This window comes from Pocillopora damicornis, chromosome 9, assembly GCF_964200805.1.
Source record: "Pocillopora damicornis chromosome 9, jaPocDami1.2, whole genome shotgun sequence".
Lineage (NCBI taxonomy): Eukaryota > Metazoa > Cnidaria > Anthozoa > Scleractinia > Pocilloporidae > Pocillopora > Pocillopora damicornis.
Genome location: NC_142678.1, coordinates 17374889 through 17391730, shown reverse-complemented (window position 1 = coordinate 17391730; position 16842 = coordinate 17374889). Strand labels below are relative to the sequence as shown.

Genomic DNA, 16842 nt, shown 5'->3' with positions numbered 1-16842 from the left:
AAACAAAGCAGACATAGCCCTTTTGCCGGTTCGCACAGCCAAATCCTAGGTGTTTCCGATGGGTTTCCGAATAATTTCCGATGGTCCTCCGAAGAATTACCGAGAAATTTACTTCAGATAAAATTTATGGAAGGCGGAAGTGAAAGTAGGAAGTGGTCGAGAACGAAATTCCGGTCACGTGATATCCAAGTGGGAGTCTTTTACGTCCCCCGTTCGTCCTCCATTGCCTGGCTCGAAGAGCAACATCTAACAGCTTTTCTCGTGGTCTGCGGGCCTTGTGCCCCTCATGTAAGTAGAAATTACAGTGTACAAACTTGTAGAGTTTTTACTATTGTATCGAAGCGGTGCTTATCAAATTTGATAAGGTATTTTTGTTTGCTCATCTGCGGTGTTGAAAGGCCTACATTTTTAAGTGAAAGTTGAAATCCAACCTTGCTGTCCGTTGTGTATTTTGTTACTGTGGTGGTAGCGTGAAAAGGACCATATTCTGTTGTATTGCGATAGTAAAAGGATCTCTGTCGTATGAAAAAGATAGAATGATCTCGTAGTGTTCGGTTTTGTTGCAATACTTTTAATTTTCTTGTTTTGACCTTCGGTTTGCACGTTACAGAGCAGAGATCTAAGAGTTTTTTTCCAGTTTTTAATCCGATGATTGAAGAAATGCCTCGCGAATCAAGATTTTTTATTTAACATCCCGCAAAATGACTAGCCATTGTTCTTTCTAAAGACAATGCTTCGTGTTTGCTTGTCTTTGGTCACCGCCTGTATTCTCTAACGATTGATTTCGAACGTATGTAGTGTTTTTGAGTATACAGACTAAAGTGAGAGATTTGAAAGCAGAATCGTGCAAAATTTAGACTCTGATATTCTGTCTCGACTAAGTTTCTGGTCGGTAGCCTTCCCAGACAAATGTGCAGTCCTCTATTTCATCAGCATCACCGCGTTTTCTCAGAAAATAATTACTAAAATTGACAAGTTGTCGCTCGGTGTCCTCGAATATTCTCGATGCGGAGATCTGTATCACATTTTAATGATTCAAGAAACTCCAACGGGTTTGTTTGCTTATCTAGTACGGTGTATGTTTATGATTGATTGTGTGACCACAATGTTATCTTATAAAGATCGCTTTGCAAGTTAGATCAGTCTTCATCTGTCATAAACTTCCTTGTTTGTTAACAAGATATTGATTGGCTCTGGTGTTTTCGCTGGTTCGCGAGTTGCACAGTGACTGAAATGATTCTTTTGCTATAGGATGGAAGCATTCAGAAAGTGGAATTTCTTTGGAAAGGGATCTCGGCTCAAGGCTAAATTAAAGCGCAAAAAAACACGACAACATGGTGGATGCAAACAGGAAAGTAGTGAAAACGAATTGAGCTCCAATCCACCACCGCCGAATTCAGAGTGTAGCCAAGAAGGAACTCCTAATGACAAGGAAAAATCCAAAGCAAACAATTCTGGTGAAAGTGGGATTGTGGATTCGTGTGAGCAAAAGGATGTGGGCACAAGTGACTCTGATGAAGTATCCCCCACAACTGTAGGTTAGTGAGTTCAAAAAAATTTTTATTAGTTTGTTTGTAAAGTTCGAGTAGTTATATACAGTCCCCCAATCCCTATATGTATTGACCATAAGAAGGTATTGCTTAGCCCACAAACCATGTGAGATCTGGGAGGTAAGGTGATAAAATTGCAAAATTAGTAACCCCTCACAGTCTTGAAACTGAACATATTTGGCACCCCAGATGATACATTTCTTTGTTGGCTGTTGAAGTTCCTTCAACAAGGTCTCTTCCACATGATAATTTTTGTAACCTTCCTTATCATTGTCCTTGATGGAGAATCAATGTTAAATGAGGCAGGTAGCAAATAATCGCTTCTAAAAGGTAGAAGATTCAGCAAGAAAATTATTGCATTCTCAAGGGTGACATTAACCTTCTCCAGACAATAGAATGAATTTCTTGTTATCCCTGATTAATTATTACTGCGAAGGATAAAGTTTACCCTCTAACTCCAAAGATCTGATTGTTAATTCTGCCTTCCAGCTGCTACACATTTCCTTGTAAATTAATTAACAGATTTTGCTTATCAATCAAGATAACAACTTCCACCTGATAAGTTTGAACTGGGCAATGTATGGATATTATGGGGAGAAATTACCTGTTTACCATTTTAAGAGTTAAAGGTTAATGAAGGTCATCATCACCTTCTATTATTTTAAAACTCACTTTTGTGGGCTAAACATGATTCAAAACCCACAGATCTTTCTTCAACTGATGATGAGAAATTGCTTAAAGATATGCCTTCAGAGGTTTATGAAAAGCTGGCAATTCTACTGCGACCCACGCATATACTTGGAAAAGACTACCGCTTATTGGCTGATAAAATGGGATACAAATACGAGTACATTAAGTATCTTGAAAGTTTACCTCAACCAGTGAAAGAACTGTTTATAAAATTTGCAAGAGAAGAGAGAAGAACAATTAAAGAGCTGTTGTCACTTCTAAAACAAATAGACAGACCAGATGTGGTGGAGGACCTTCAGCCATATATAGGTAGGATAAACTTTTTTCTTTTAGTGGTTGGTGGGTATAAAATTTTTTTGGTGGATATTGATCAGCTGATCTTAAATGCTTAGATGAATAGGGCACATCTACACATTTGCAGAAGAGGTTCAGTTGTAAAGATCTTTGATTATCATAGAAACTCATAAAATGAGACTGTTAATCAGTGTATGCCAGGAAAGTTTAGAGTGCCTGTGCACAATAATTATTGTGATTTTTACAGGATTATCATTATGAAACATAAAACCCAGATTAACTTTTCGAATAACACATTTTTTTAACATCAGATTCTACAAAATACAATCTTGGGTTTTATGGGTTTGGACTTTCAACTCATGTAGAAGTGTACAACAATTGCAAAGACCACAAGAAACCAATGAGAACTGAAAGTTGAAACATGCAAACTACCTTTGGCGCTGCAATATACCAGGAAACAAGTTACAGTTGATTTTAGTTTGACATTTGATTGATTGAGAGGGTAGAAGGAGTCTTTTTCTAAACAAATCACAGGAAAAACCTATTATAATCATAGAAAACTTGTGACACTATACTGAAAATCTCTCCCATAGTAGAGTTAACCATTATTTAATTTGGATCATTTTCAGAGAGAACACCTCCTCGAAGGGTGATTGAAGAGCGATTTCAAAAATGTATGTATCTGTGTTTGACTTTAACTGTACTTTGTTTGTATTTACTAAGCCTGCTTTAACTGAACATTATATCAAGGCAGAAGCAGAAAACCTAAGTTATGTGCTTCTGGTCAAAACCATTATCTAAATCACTGTGCGATATCATTGAATGAAAATCAAACATACAGAATTACAGCAAAAAGCCAATTTCATCTTGACTTTCATTGTCCTTGTGCTCCAAGCAATTAGAAGCTTCAACAACCTTTCCCCTGGCAACCCACAAGGATTTGATCATCCTCTGTGCCAGGGGGTGGGGAATTTGAACTAGAATTGAAAAGTCTTTCTAGCAGAATACAAATGCTGTATTAAATATGGAGGTGTTAACGTATATACAGTTCAACCTATTTAAAGCTGCACCATATTAAGTGGTCAGTTGTCAAGGTCCCAAATTTTTTCCCTTAATCACTGTAATTTCCACCACTATGTAGCAGTCACCTCAGTCTATAAAACAGTCGTGGTCACCCTTGACTGAGTCCCAACAGCCTGTTTGTATTGTTTTCCACCTGAATGAATGGTCACCTAAGGAGGAACCACTAACCTAAAACTAACAAAAATCTCTCAAGTAAAAGTTAATTCATGTTTCTCTCTGAAAATCAATGTTAGTAGTATTTTTGAGCAAGTTTTTGTACATAAAGTGGTCAACTATGGTATAAAATAAGGTTTTTGTTGTTTTTTTATATCCACCCTGTTCTGTAGAACCTGTTTTAATGAGTCAAACCGTACAAAGTGGTCACTCTGCCATACCCCATGAGTGACCACTTAATACCAGTTTAATTGTTGTTAGGGGGTGGGGGGGAAGGGGGGACAGGGTGGGGAAATTTGAACAAACAAATCTTCATCAGTTAAAATGTGTGGGGGGTTGGATGTTGAAGTTTTGAATTGTTGAATTGATCAACGCATTACTCCTTAGTCATTGCTTAACTTCTCATGTTTACATTTTGCCTTTTTCTTCAATCTGACCAAAAAATGATCACAACTGAAAGTGTCGTGCTTTACGACACCTTTCAGTCTGCATGGTGCATAGGAACTCTAACAGCTGTTTTGGGAACAGACTGGTTTTCATTTCCATTCTTAAACCAGTCATTGAAGATGACTGACTGTAAAAAATGATATTTAAACAAGAGCCTTATTCTTAGCCAGTGGCTGAATTAGGGTGGCTGTTGTCAGTAATTTTAAATAACATCAGTGTCTTTTATCTCCATCGTATGTTCTTGTTTACAGCAAAGATTGATGAACAGAAAACAAGTGAGTGGACTGTTGTATTTTTCTAATTTATTTTTTTTTGCCATCAAATTTACCCAATTTTTAATAAAGAGCTCTTTTCGATTGAGTGTTGTAAAACCAAACCAAGGTTATAACGATGGTCAATCAGAAGAATGGAAAACACATGTGCCTTATTAGAAAACAAAATTAAACCCTTTACACCTTGGCATCAATATGCATATTCTCTATACTTTTCTGTATACATTTCTTGAGGTGCTGATGAGGAGAATTTATTTAACAATCAAAGAGTTTCTTTACTTGGTGATCATTTCTCTGATTCCCATGACCTTAATGTGTGATTCTGGGATGTCATTGTAAGGAGAAATTTGATGCTAGTCACTCTCGGGGGTCAGAGGGAACTCAAAGTATTAACGAAGAATGCGCGGGAAAACGTGGGCGACCAAGTCGTGATTGGTTTAAGTTTTGCATCTGAGGAGTACGATTTTTCAAGACCCATCACAGAGCCTAGTAAAGCAAAACCAAGGCAATCCTGGATTGCTAACGACATAACTGAAATTGCTCTAACACCTCAATTTCGTTATTGTAAAGGAAATTTGTTTGTGTTTCTAGTTCGTGATTCTTATGACGCATTCATATGCTACGATGAGGGAGATCGTGCTTTTGTGGATAAACTTGTCAAAAGGATGGAAAGTGAACCATATAACCGTCATGTATGTGATACAAGACGAGATCTCCTGCCTGGTGGTTCACGTTTTGAGGGAATTGCCACGGCCATCGAGAAAAATTGTAGAAACGTGGTTCTTGTTTGGTCTAGGAACTACCATGATAGTGAAAAGGCCCGCTTTGAATCAGATGTAGCCATGAGTATGTCAACAGGTCAGTTGGACGGTCTTTAGAAATATTATGGTTTTTAGAATCAAACCATTCAGAGATTTGCTAACGTGATTAATTGACAGCTGTCTGATTTGGGGTCCAATAGGAGAGTGAATCTTTCATGCTCAATCAAGTTATGAAACGAGTTTTTGCTCGGCGCGAAAAGCGTGGGCCATAAATCTAAGCGTAAAAATCGAGTTTCAGAAACTTCAAGTACGGACCAAGAAAACAACGCTGCATGTAGTTAGATATTTATCATATATCTGGGTAAAAAACTTCAATTTTAAACTCAAACAAACTTTTTGATTTAGCGAGCCTTACAGCGAAATCGAAGCCCACGTACAAACTGAGAGATATGATAAAAGGAAAGATTACCCATTTTGCTCGTGAAATGGATCATACGCTGCATTTGCGCATGTTCTGGAGATGAATACATTGAACCGATGGGAATTTGTTTGGTTCGATTTGTCGATTCGGCACAATTTCGTTCCAATCTCGGTGTGGTTTTTCTTTACTTTAATTTTCTCTGGTATGAATTGATACTTTACAACAACTTAGTCTCAGAAAAGATGCTGATGGTGACCTGTGTTTCATTTTGCCTTCACAGGAACCAAAAAAAAACTTGATATCATACCAGTTCTTATTGATGATGGTTACAGAGACAATATTCCTCGTTCCATGTCTCATTTTTATTACCTCGATTACAAACGACTAGAAAAGGAATTATTCTGGAATAAGCTGGCGATATCACTGGGCTGGAAACCACCTAATCACTATTGAGAGCGTCGAGTAACAAACTCAGCGATGGACGTTCGCCCCAACTGCGCACCTACCCCTCCCCTAACCCAACAACTGTCAACTGAGTACAACTTAGGGTTAATGTTGGATTAGGGGAGGGGTAGGTGAGCATTTACTAAGAAACTGACATTGATCCAGATATCCTGTCGCACAAAACAATAGGAAACTGCACCAAACAGTCAATCTGTTTTGAAGACCACCTTCTTGTTTCCTTAGTTAGAGGTAGATAATTTTCTTAATTGACAAACGTTTATTGCGATGAATGCCATGAGGATAGAGCTTTTTCTGATGGGATGTCGTAAAACCGAAAACTTAGTAGCAAGAGCCAATGAAACTCAAGGTAATTGGACTAACGTCCACATTAAAATATGAGTGACTTCTCAACCAATCACAATTGAAGTTAGAACAATTTTTATAATGACGCGAGAGTAATGCAGAATTGGCTCGGTTTTGCTTCACGCGACATGTGATAGGTTCAGAAAACTCACGCCATATTTTAAACAATCAGATTCAGAGGAAAAAAATCGTAACTTGGTCACCCGCGTTTTCCCACGCATTGAACAGTTTGCTTTTTTTTTTCTCTGCGTTTTCTGACTCTGTGTGATTTTTTTCCTTTGTTTTGGTTGGCTGTTATGATTGTTTTGCTTTTGGTTTTACAATCCGTAATCGAAACGCGTACAAGGTCAAACGCGCTCAAGGTCAAACGTGCTCAAGGTCAAACGTGCTCAAGGTCAAACGCGCTTAAGGTCAAACGCGCCCAAGGTCAAACGTCCTCAAGGTCAAACGCGGCTACTGCTGGTTTCATCTGACCATTTGTCGGCAAGAAAAGTATATTATTGCCACATATGAAATCACCTCTAGTGTCTTTTTAATTAGAAATTTGGTAGCTATTGTAAATAAGTCGGTAGAGGTGTTTTGGTTTGTTGTATATACTATATATAGATCGTCATGTATTATATATACTCAATCTTTGTGACGTACATTAATATTTTTATTTCAGCAGTTTTTCGTTTTATAAATCTCGTGTGTTATCACATGTGTATGATATGTATGAATTATTTGAACTCTTTCGCTCCCAAGATCTTATTAGTAATTCTCCTTACTGACTGTCAAACAGTTTTTGTGATACTAGTTTGGATAATTTGGTTTTGGATCAACTTAATGATCCCCTAGTTGGTAGTTTTTCTTTGTTTTCATCACTTGTTTACTTGTTATTGTATTGAAATTGTAGGGAGAAATTCTGTCTTGGTCACTCACGTGAGTTAAAGGGTAATCGTTTTAAGTTTGGTCGGCATATAAGAGTTTGTAGTATACAGAAAGAAAGTAGAAACTTTCATTAGGAGGAATTATTTTTTTTGGCTGGATGAGGAGGTAGTTGTCGGGTTGTTAATAGCCATAGGCTGCATTCCTCGTGCTAATCAGAAAACTATTCTCCCCTCCCCCCAGTAAAAGCGTCCTTCTGGGAGGAGGGGATCGTTGTATGATATCAGAAGGAACGCCTGTGAAGTAAACCACCGGTACCTTGGATCGAACACATCAAGTCGAGGGTTCGTGGTAAACTTCCTGAGGAAAAAGGGAAAATTAAAGCACAAACAATTTTCTCTCGTAGCTTCACTGAGTAAGATTAGCTTTCTTTTTCTGTTTTGACACATCACATTGAAAAACGAGGGAAACAAAACAAAACATCGATTGAAAATACATTTATTATAGGTTCACGCCTCGCGGTCATGTCTTCGATCCAAGGCCAGGTCACTTTATTTGGGCTCTTCTGTTCAATTGTTTTAAGTTAGGTTAAAACTACAAATTGTAAAGCTGGAACCTTTTTGGCTTAGTTATTAGATGTTCCGAACATAGGAATCACGCAAAGAAATATACGGGACGTGTTTAAGTTACCAGAATGTAATGCGTGGTAATCGTCCATTTTTTACGACACGGGTTTATACCAGTGCTACAATAGAGACAACAGAAATATATATCCGAAAAAGTTTCTTTTTTTTTCTTTTTTTTTTCCAGAATCTGTAGATATTCCAACCGATCTAGTTAGTACCTGGTTGAGTATATTCCTCAACCTGCTGACTGTTGAAAAAAATCGATTGTAAAGAATTGAATAAACTGTACTATCAAAAAATACATTAAGAGGCGAATACCGTGTTATGAAAGAGGATTGTGAACAATACTTTTTTGAAATCTTGGAACGTCTTTTTGAAAATTGGGGAGGCCTGAAGTTATTGCATTTATATGTGTGTACATAGATATTAAAATTGTGTACGTGAGTTCATCCAGTCGGAAAATGGCCGAATAAAACAACTTCGTCCGTAACGTGTTTTTTTGACACTGATGCAGGCTGACAAACAACAGACCCTTGAGACCTCGTAATACTCCTACGAAAGGAAAAAAGATCTATATGCCGAGGAGTTCTGGTTTACCGATAATTAAGGACTAAAAATGCTTTTTATTAACTGATATTTCTTGTATTAAAGCACTATTTGCAGAACTCTATGAAACTTCATTAAGTTGAAAATCAGACTTATACGAGGCATCCTACTCTAATGGTTGAACGAAGCAGATCGAGGAACTCGGGGTCGACTATTTTGAATCCTTTTTTTCACGTCGGAAAACTCATTTGAATTACAAATAATTTTTGTTAATCAATATTCATATTTGTGCTCACTCTTGCACGTGGAAAGAGCTTACGAACTACGCTTAGGAACTACAAGAAATTTGAGCGTTCTTTTTAGCTTCTATGGAGTCAAGAAACACGTCCTTACGACCCTATTGGACCTATTACCTTAGATATTGTCTGTTCTGTCCTGGTCAGCGACTGTTTCTTCTGCAGGATCAAGTCAGATGTCATGTCAAAGATTTGTGCTTTTAACTTTGTATCGACTTTTTCCTCAGGTAAATAATCTAAAGTAAGATACATTGAAGATACGTCTTTCTCGTCGTTGCCTTGTAATGAATTCACAATGCCAAATGTAAGGGGAAAGAGCGTAATCCACATAACACAATGTTAGATTAATCCTCAGTGGTAGCCGCCATGACAGTTCTTCTTGAACGCGACAAATTCGTATTTTATTGTTAATGTATTTATCGCTTATTTAATTATTTCTCTTTTCATCCCTGTTCATATATTTCAACTTGCTTTAAGGGTGATAGTGTGCTGACCTATGGTGCGTTTCAAACCTACTTTGACTTTTCCTTTCCCTCCAGTCCAACCTCACCAAAAAGGGTGACCATGAAAACGTTATGACATAGAGGATTGGTTCCCTTTTTCCATACAGACGCCGTGGATAGCAGTACTCACTTTTATTCATTTTGTCCAGAAACTTGACAAAATACTCAATGGTAAACTGCTATGTACGTGTTTCCCAACCACAGACGCTAGTGTCTGTACACTCACTATCGCTTAATTCACACTACAGAAACCAAGATAGACTCTGACAACCGTCCAGGGCAATCTCTTATACAGAGACGGGCTTTATCTTAGAGTCTTTTTCTTGTTCTCTTCCTTAACTTGTTGAAAGTAAAGTCACATCACCTTAGTAGACTTTATGATGTTTTGTTTTAGTAACGACATTCTACTTTTATTCAACATAAAAAATATGGGGGCTCTACTCAAAGTTTTATTTGTCTCTATAATTTATCGATTTGTAATGGTAATAGAACTGAGTGGAGTCCAATTTGATCTGTAATCATACAAGTGATACCGCGCAGTGGGAGTCCGAGTCATTTATCGCAAGTACAATAAAAGAACGAGTGGGACGACACGAGGTCTTATTATTAATTAATTATGAAAATTACAATTTCCGAAAAAAGAAAAATAGCCAAGTTATGGATAAAAGTTGTGATTAGTTGATTTTAACTACAACTTTGAATGTGATTGGCTTATTGAACTATCCGATAACAACTTGGCAGGTGAATTAGTGGAAAATTGGAGTTTTTTAGACCAGTCACAATCGAGAAAATTAGAATTTTTATGATTATTATTTATATAGAGCACTACTGAGAAGGTATTCATGGATTCCCGTTGTATTTCCTCTTCTTGACTCCAGAAAAGCATCAGACATAGGATGAGAGAGTCTGGAGCGAAGAAAGAACTGAGGAGAACGTGCCATGAGGTCGGTGTTCTAGCTTTGGAAAAAATTAACTTTTCAAATTAAAGCTTGTAAATCTGGTCAGTGGCTGAAATTTAAACAGAGATAAAAATGAATAAACTATAAATAAAATAAAAGCCGTTTTCTTTAATTTTTTTACCTCTTTGATCACCGTCTGATTAAGGTGACTTGCACTTGAAGTCGTTTACAGCTCTTTTACTCTGATGAAGGATTATTTTCTCAAGTTTAAATGCCATTGCTCCAAATCTTTGGTTGCAAACGTTGTTATCAAATTACCGTGACAACAGTAAGCTTGTCAAACACAATCGTAGTTTTGAGGTAGAGGACCATTGGTCAAAGTTAGCTCAGTTATTCCCAGTTGATTATGACTTTCGTTTTCGAATGCTTAGCAAGGTGTAACAATAAAATTTCCTAATTCCTTAGTTCAATAACACTAAAAGGCATTAAATTTGTCACCAGACAATGTGGCGGCTCTAAAAAAGTTCATGATTTATCTTCTTTAGTATAAAAAGCACTCAGGCATGCGCGTATTCACAATTTATATATCTTTTTCTATAGAACCGTACCAAGAAAAAAAGAAGATCAACTTGAAATAAAGATATACAAGAAAGGAAAGAAATACAGGACACTTTCTGACAAATGGTACACCTATGCTCCAAAGCACAGAAATTGTTAAGAATTTACTGCCACCTTAATCCAAATCTCGGTTACCCAATATCAAATGGCGTTGCTTAAAATGGTAGGACACTGAAAAACTCTAGTTTTAAATTGACTAATGCAAAGGTGTTCACTGGGAACGAATTTATGAAAGAAATAGTTAGCTCGATTCCATAACTCCTTCAAAGCTATTTAGCCACATATAGAAGTTGTCACATGAGTAATTTGCAGCTATTTTGGTTAAAAATGCAGCCCAGACACATTTAATTGTTCTTCTTATTCAAATATTCACGGATTATCACGAATTTTCAAGCGCCAAGATTTGTTTTCATATGCTCTTCTTCCTATGCATGGCATTAGTATGGTGTGTTGCAGACAGAAACTAGCAAAAATATTTCGATTAGTTAATTTTTCTGGCTTCTCGTCGAAAAATTGGAACAAATCAGGAACTCGTATTTACAAGGGCATTTCAAATGGTTTAAGGTATAATTCAAGCAAGCAGGAACTAAATTTATGCAATTATTGCTTGTGTGTTCCTACGTGATCTCAAAGCAATCGCTGACGAGCGTTCAGAGAAGTTGCTAGACTAAAACTATGAACCTCCGGCTTGAAATGGATGGTTTAAAACATGAAAACAAACAGGCGGAAAGCTCAACTGATCTGAAATAAATCTAACTTGAAGTAATTTCGACGACAACTGCCACAACAAAATTTCTCGAATTTATTAGAATATTCAGTGTCGTCTTGAATTCATCGTTAACTACAGGTTACGTTCATGTTCATTTGTACACTTATGCATACTTAAAGATTTCAAAACTAGATTTTATTCCATTTAACATTACCAAATACGTGTTTCTGCGACAAACCAACATAATCATCGCTTGAGAGAACAATATTTAAACTCTAGGGCACTTGTTAATTTACATAATTTGTATTTCTTTTTTTTTTTTTTTCTTTCAGACTGCCTGTTGAATATCCCCGATACTTCAAGCTCGAATTAAACAAGAAAGTCTATGATGCAAGTGACAGAAAATATCTTTGCACAGGTACAAACAAGATGTAGCTCACTTTGAGTCAAAGCAAAGATTCAAGCGCAAAAACCTAGGACTACAAAGTTGTTATTTCGTGTTTTTTTTTGTCAGTTCAATCCACGGTAAGGGTTGTTTAAGATGAAAAACTTTCCCGCCGAAAAACTTGGAAAAATATAAAATACGGGCGCTTAAACTAGGCATGCGCCAATTTTCTTATTTTACTCTGTAAGTAACATCTGTTCAAATGTGGCGAATTTTCCCGCCAAAAGACTTAGAAAAAATACGGAGACTAAAATACGCATGCGCCGTTTTTTTTTTCACTAAAGCGAATGTAGACAATTTTGCTAATAAACCTCAATATTTATTCACTTGTTGTCTTCTTATGTTACATGTACTATGAGTAAGCAAGTCAATAAAGTAAAGAGTTCAGTTGTTGTCTTTTTTATTGTTTTCTATTGTATACTTAATAAACCAACAAAGTTTCATATTCAAAGTATTTTTTTTAAAATTCTCTTTAGTCACAAGTAAACAGACTGAGTAATTTTCAATTAAATCAATAAAAAATGTGTCAAGAAAAATATTTCGTATATACAAAGACTTTTGGCGGGAAAATTTGGAGCAATTTGCACAGAGTTTTCTCTAACAACTTTTCGGATAAAAATTTTAACAGCGTCTAATGCAAAAATCATTGCACCGTAATCGCCAATTTCCCTCACTCTTAAAAAGAATCAAAACAGTTTGGATTTTCCCCAAGCCTATATCTCTAGACTTCATTTCTTTGTGGAAGTTCCTCGAGAAAAAGTATCATGGCAAGCTAAAGAGCGTCCCATCAGAAATATTTATCTCAAAAATTGCGATGAATTGCTAACTTCAAAGTATTTTTTTTTTCTCGAAAACCTGTAGCTTGCCATGAGGTTTTTTCCAGAGTTAAGATCTTAAAAATCTGCCGGTTTTCGAATGTAACACAGGAAACAGATTGGTGAAGCATTATGAAGAATATATCATTCCCTCACTCAAAAAGTTCCTATTTTTAAATGAAAAAAAGTGGATTGTGGGAACATGCTCTCTGAATTTGACTTCAGCCTCAAGAGAAAAGATATTTGTCAATTAGACTCCAAGTTTCTCAGAGTGAAATTCGCGAACAAGTTTGAAAAAGTGGTAACAAGCTATAACTTTGGAGCGTACTCATTGGATTTGATTTTAGCCTTACGGGCGTGGACATATAAAAATTAGGCTCCAAGTTTCGTAAACTAGATTCGAGAAGCAATTTGAGAAATCTAACAGTTTCAATTTTTAAGGAAGAATCTGGGTTTCATTTTGTAAAAAATAGGCAAAGACTTTTTACAATTAGGCTCCAATTTAGTTATGATGAATTCTTGAGGCGAATTTTTTAAAAGAGATTTAGTCGTGAAACACGTTCTAATTTCTGTTTTTGTGAAGTTACAAACTGAGTTTGAAGGTAAAAATTGCGTCTCGTTGTTGATCATTTTTTTCTGTATTTCTGTGTTACATCGTATGACTGCACAAAAGATCTTTCTTCCACTTACGATAAGTAACTAACTACGATATACTTTAAAACTAAATGCCTGGTCCAAAGGGTAGCAAGTGGCCCTTTTTTAGAGTACAACTTAATTAAGAAGCGTTGTAGACTTCCTAGAAAGTTCGTTTTAATAAAAATTTTTTATATAAACCAGTAAATGACAACCAGCGCGGTAAGCACTGAAATACAAGAGTATTATGTTTTCAAAGAGAAAACACAATAAACTCTTCTTGATTCCCGGAACTTCAATTTGATTATAGCCAATTTGCATTATTGGTTCACCTTTCGGTTTCGTAAAATCCACGTGCTTTCTGCAACAGTGTCAATTCTAAAATAAACAAATACGTGAATAATTCCCTAAATTTCCTTGAAATCAATGTGTGAAAGCATTTAACAAGAAAACATGACATAGCAGTGAGTGATTTGATTATGTTAAATTTTCATTTCTGATTCGCACATTTGTCAGGAAAAAAATAATTTTCATCCAAAATTTCGAATCGTTATTTGTAAATTCGAAAGTAATTTCTTTGATTTTCTTGTTGGCAAGAGACCATTATGACACAATAATGATTTTCCATAACGAATAATCTTCGCCAGTTGACGTATATTTATTGTTTGCTGGCCAAATAAATTGGTTCCTATTTTCACGTTGGTTTTTGTCCAATCTATAAACTATTTTTTAACGATTTTCAAAACAACTACCATCATTATCCGCGTCGAAATATGAAAATCAAAATTTCTTCGTTGAATGAAAAGTCAATTAAACTGGTTTATATAACGGTAAATTCCAAAATAATTAGTTTCTGGAAAGTACTTGTCACCAGGCATTAGTGTTTTAAAACATATCTTACTTCCAAACGGAAACTGCCAACCTCAGTTAATGCATGGTCCAAAGTAATATTTCTAATTAAGATGGCACTCCAATAAATTCTTGCCTCTTGCATGAAAAACGAATACTTCAGTTTTTTAACAAAATTTGTCAATTTGATACAGTTCATGCCGAGAATTAATTTTCAATTGAATCAATATATTCTTGACCAACTTAATCTCTTGGTAGCGTGTTGAAGTCAATCGTGTAGTGCGATCGCCCGGGTAATAGTAATTCTGAAAAAGGGCTGTTGTTGTTACTAGTGACTGGCCTAAGCAGAAGTCAGCAGAGTTAAGTGAAGAGTTGTCTCTAAGTCAAACGTTTCAACGTTGGTTTGACTGATTGGTCAGTTTTGCAGTAAAGTGAGTGGTGGCTCTCAGACTCGAATAGCGTTCGTTGGCAAGTTTAGTTTGCTCTGTTTGGTCTGTTGGTGACCCAGTTGGTCTTTTTTTAGTTAGGTGGTATTTGATGTCGTTTGTTGTAAGGAGTCTTTTTCTAATTTAGTGAGCCAGCCCAGTTTTCAAAGTCAGTCGTTGAACACTGTTCTAGGATTGACATCGAGTAACGAACCAGTCAATATTGGCATTTGTAGGCCGATCGTGTGGAGTAATGTGATTTTGACATAAATAATATACGCAAGATTTAACTCATCAAATGATTTCAGGTTTGAGTTTCATTTGGTCTTTGTCCGGTCGAAGTATTTTGTTAGAGTGCCACCTTAAAAAATATCACCTTTGCACAGCAACAACCATGATACACCAGTGATACTAACTGTTAAGCAAACAAAGAAAATGAGCGATCAGTGATTCGAAACGATTAATTTCAGTTTCAGCACTCAGTGGCCTGGAATAAATCAGTTTCCAGTGATTTCCTCGTTAGGTTCGATGTAGCGAAATCCTCCGAGATAAATTAAAGCAAATCATGGCTATTTTGTCAAATAAATCAAATGATCGCTAAGGGTGTGCCTAACAATCTGTACCACGACAAACTATTTCAAAAATGGTGGTTAATTGAGAACAATATACTTACTATGTAATCAGTTTTATCCATTCCAGTACAAGAAAATTGGCAAAAGAATTAATATTTCGTAAAATAATTAGGCAAGGAAACAGCCACCATTTTTGCTACTATTACTAAATAAATTAAAAGTTCTTATCTTTGCAGTATCCACCAAAAATTCAGTAATTTCAATGTCTTCGACTCTCTTGGCCAGAATCTTTGTTCTTTCATTCTTCAGACAACATTGCTCCTCCTGTAAGTAAAGAATATGAATGTGATCAGGCAATGCTTACGTTCCATGAGGACGGAAACTAAAACTTAAATTCCTTAATAATTGTGTTGCACTTTAATATCAGTAAAGAAAAAGTTAAAATGCTAAAACTTTTCGAAATGTTATCAACAGTGAAGCAAAGGTCACGGAGTGGAAGAGTCTACACACCTCCACGTGGTCACTTTCAAACACAAAATGAAGTCCTCAGTGGATTTAAAAAGGAAAAAATTCTTATTGGAGCGTTTCACTAGAAATAGTTTTCATTACAGGTTCTGCTTTTCTCGAAGCCAACATCCTAATTCAACTATCGAATTTCAAGTCGAAGAGCGGTTCAGACTTGGCCAAGCCACCGACTCGTGTTACGTTGTTGAACTGAGATGAAACGACTCTTTTAGCTCCTCGAGGGAGGTTTGAACGATGTTTTCCAAAGGGAATACTCACCTACTGTTTTAATAACGTAGGAGTGCTCTTCCTTAAAGGTCCAGTGTCTTCTTCCTTCCAGAGTGCAACTCTATATTTAGCACAAAGGACTGCACGTTTTCACTCTACGACGGACAACATGGTTTGCAGAAAATTTCGCAAGTCCTGATGAATATGGATGAACAACTGCAGCTAATAATCGGTCGCTACGTCACAGATTTTGCGTGAAGTTTTGTTTTCACGCTTAGCCAGCTTATCAAGAATCAAGCTAAATTAAAGGAATTGTGAGTGAGGACTGAATTCGCATGTTACAAGAGGAAAAAATTCTCTGCAATTATCAGGAGACCAAGAAATTACTCTGACACTGGAAAAGGACTGGATTAAAAAAAAAACTGTAAACGTCCAAAACACTGAGCTCTGTTAAAATAAAAGTTTGGTTGTAAGCAATTAATTCAGCTTTGATTACTTGGTATAACATTCAACTAGGCTTGCTAAGTTACCGGCAGGGATGAAACATTTGGAGAATACACAGAAAGTGTCGGCACACTTGACATACTCATAACTTTTCTTAACAGGAATGGAAACAGAGGTATACAGAATCATTATATTCTAAAATTATACAAATATCTAGACGGAAAGAATAGTAGTAAAACCAATTTATAGGAAAGTGGAAACCAGTGTGACAGAGGAGAAAGTCTGATAAAAAATTTGCTTCTAGGAAACAGAATATCATACGATAAACGTGTATGTACGTTTATTTCAATGTCGCGAATTGATGGAATCGAATGTGAAGGGTTAG

The 16842-nt window shown here is 36.3% G+C and overlaps 1 protein-coding gene and 1 long non-coding RNA gene across 2 annotated transcripts; both read left to right on the top strand.

Annotated features, from left to right (window-relative positions):
• The first annotated feature begins 172 nt into the window (after positions 1–172).
• On the top strand, positions 173–8040 carry LOC113672564 (myeloid differentiation primary response protein MyD88). The gene is made up of 7 exons (XM_027188867.2): positions 173–288; positions 1252–1538; positions 2256–2549; positions 3164–3208; positions 4469–4492; positions 5081–5347; positions 5952–8040. Coding segments are annotated over exons 1-7 (1092 nt in total). The 5' UTR covers positions 173–286; the 3' UTR covers positions 6125–8040.
• Positions 8041–8880: 840 nt separating this feature from the next.
• LOC149040444 (uncharacterized) lies at positions 8881–12371 on the top strand. Its single transcript, XR_016179503.1, has 4 exons — positions 8881–9040; positions 10195–10260; positions 10816–10996; positions 11875–12371. It is a non-coding gene; the product is annotated as an uncharacterized LOC149040444 (long non-coding RNA).
• Positions 12372–16842: the final 4471 nt, after the last annotated feature.

Coding starts and splice junctions, on each gene's coding strand:
- LOC113672564 (XM_027188867.2), top strand. Junction 1,539..2,255: donor AGTATCCCCCACAACTGTAG/GTTAGTGAGTTC, acceptor CAAAACCCACAG/ATCTTTCTTCAACTGATGAT. Junction 5,348..5,951: donor AGCCATGAGTATGTCAACAG/GTCAGTTGGACG, acceptor TTGCCTTCACAG/GAACCAAAAAAAAACTTGAT.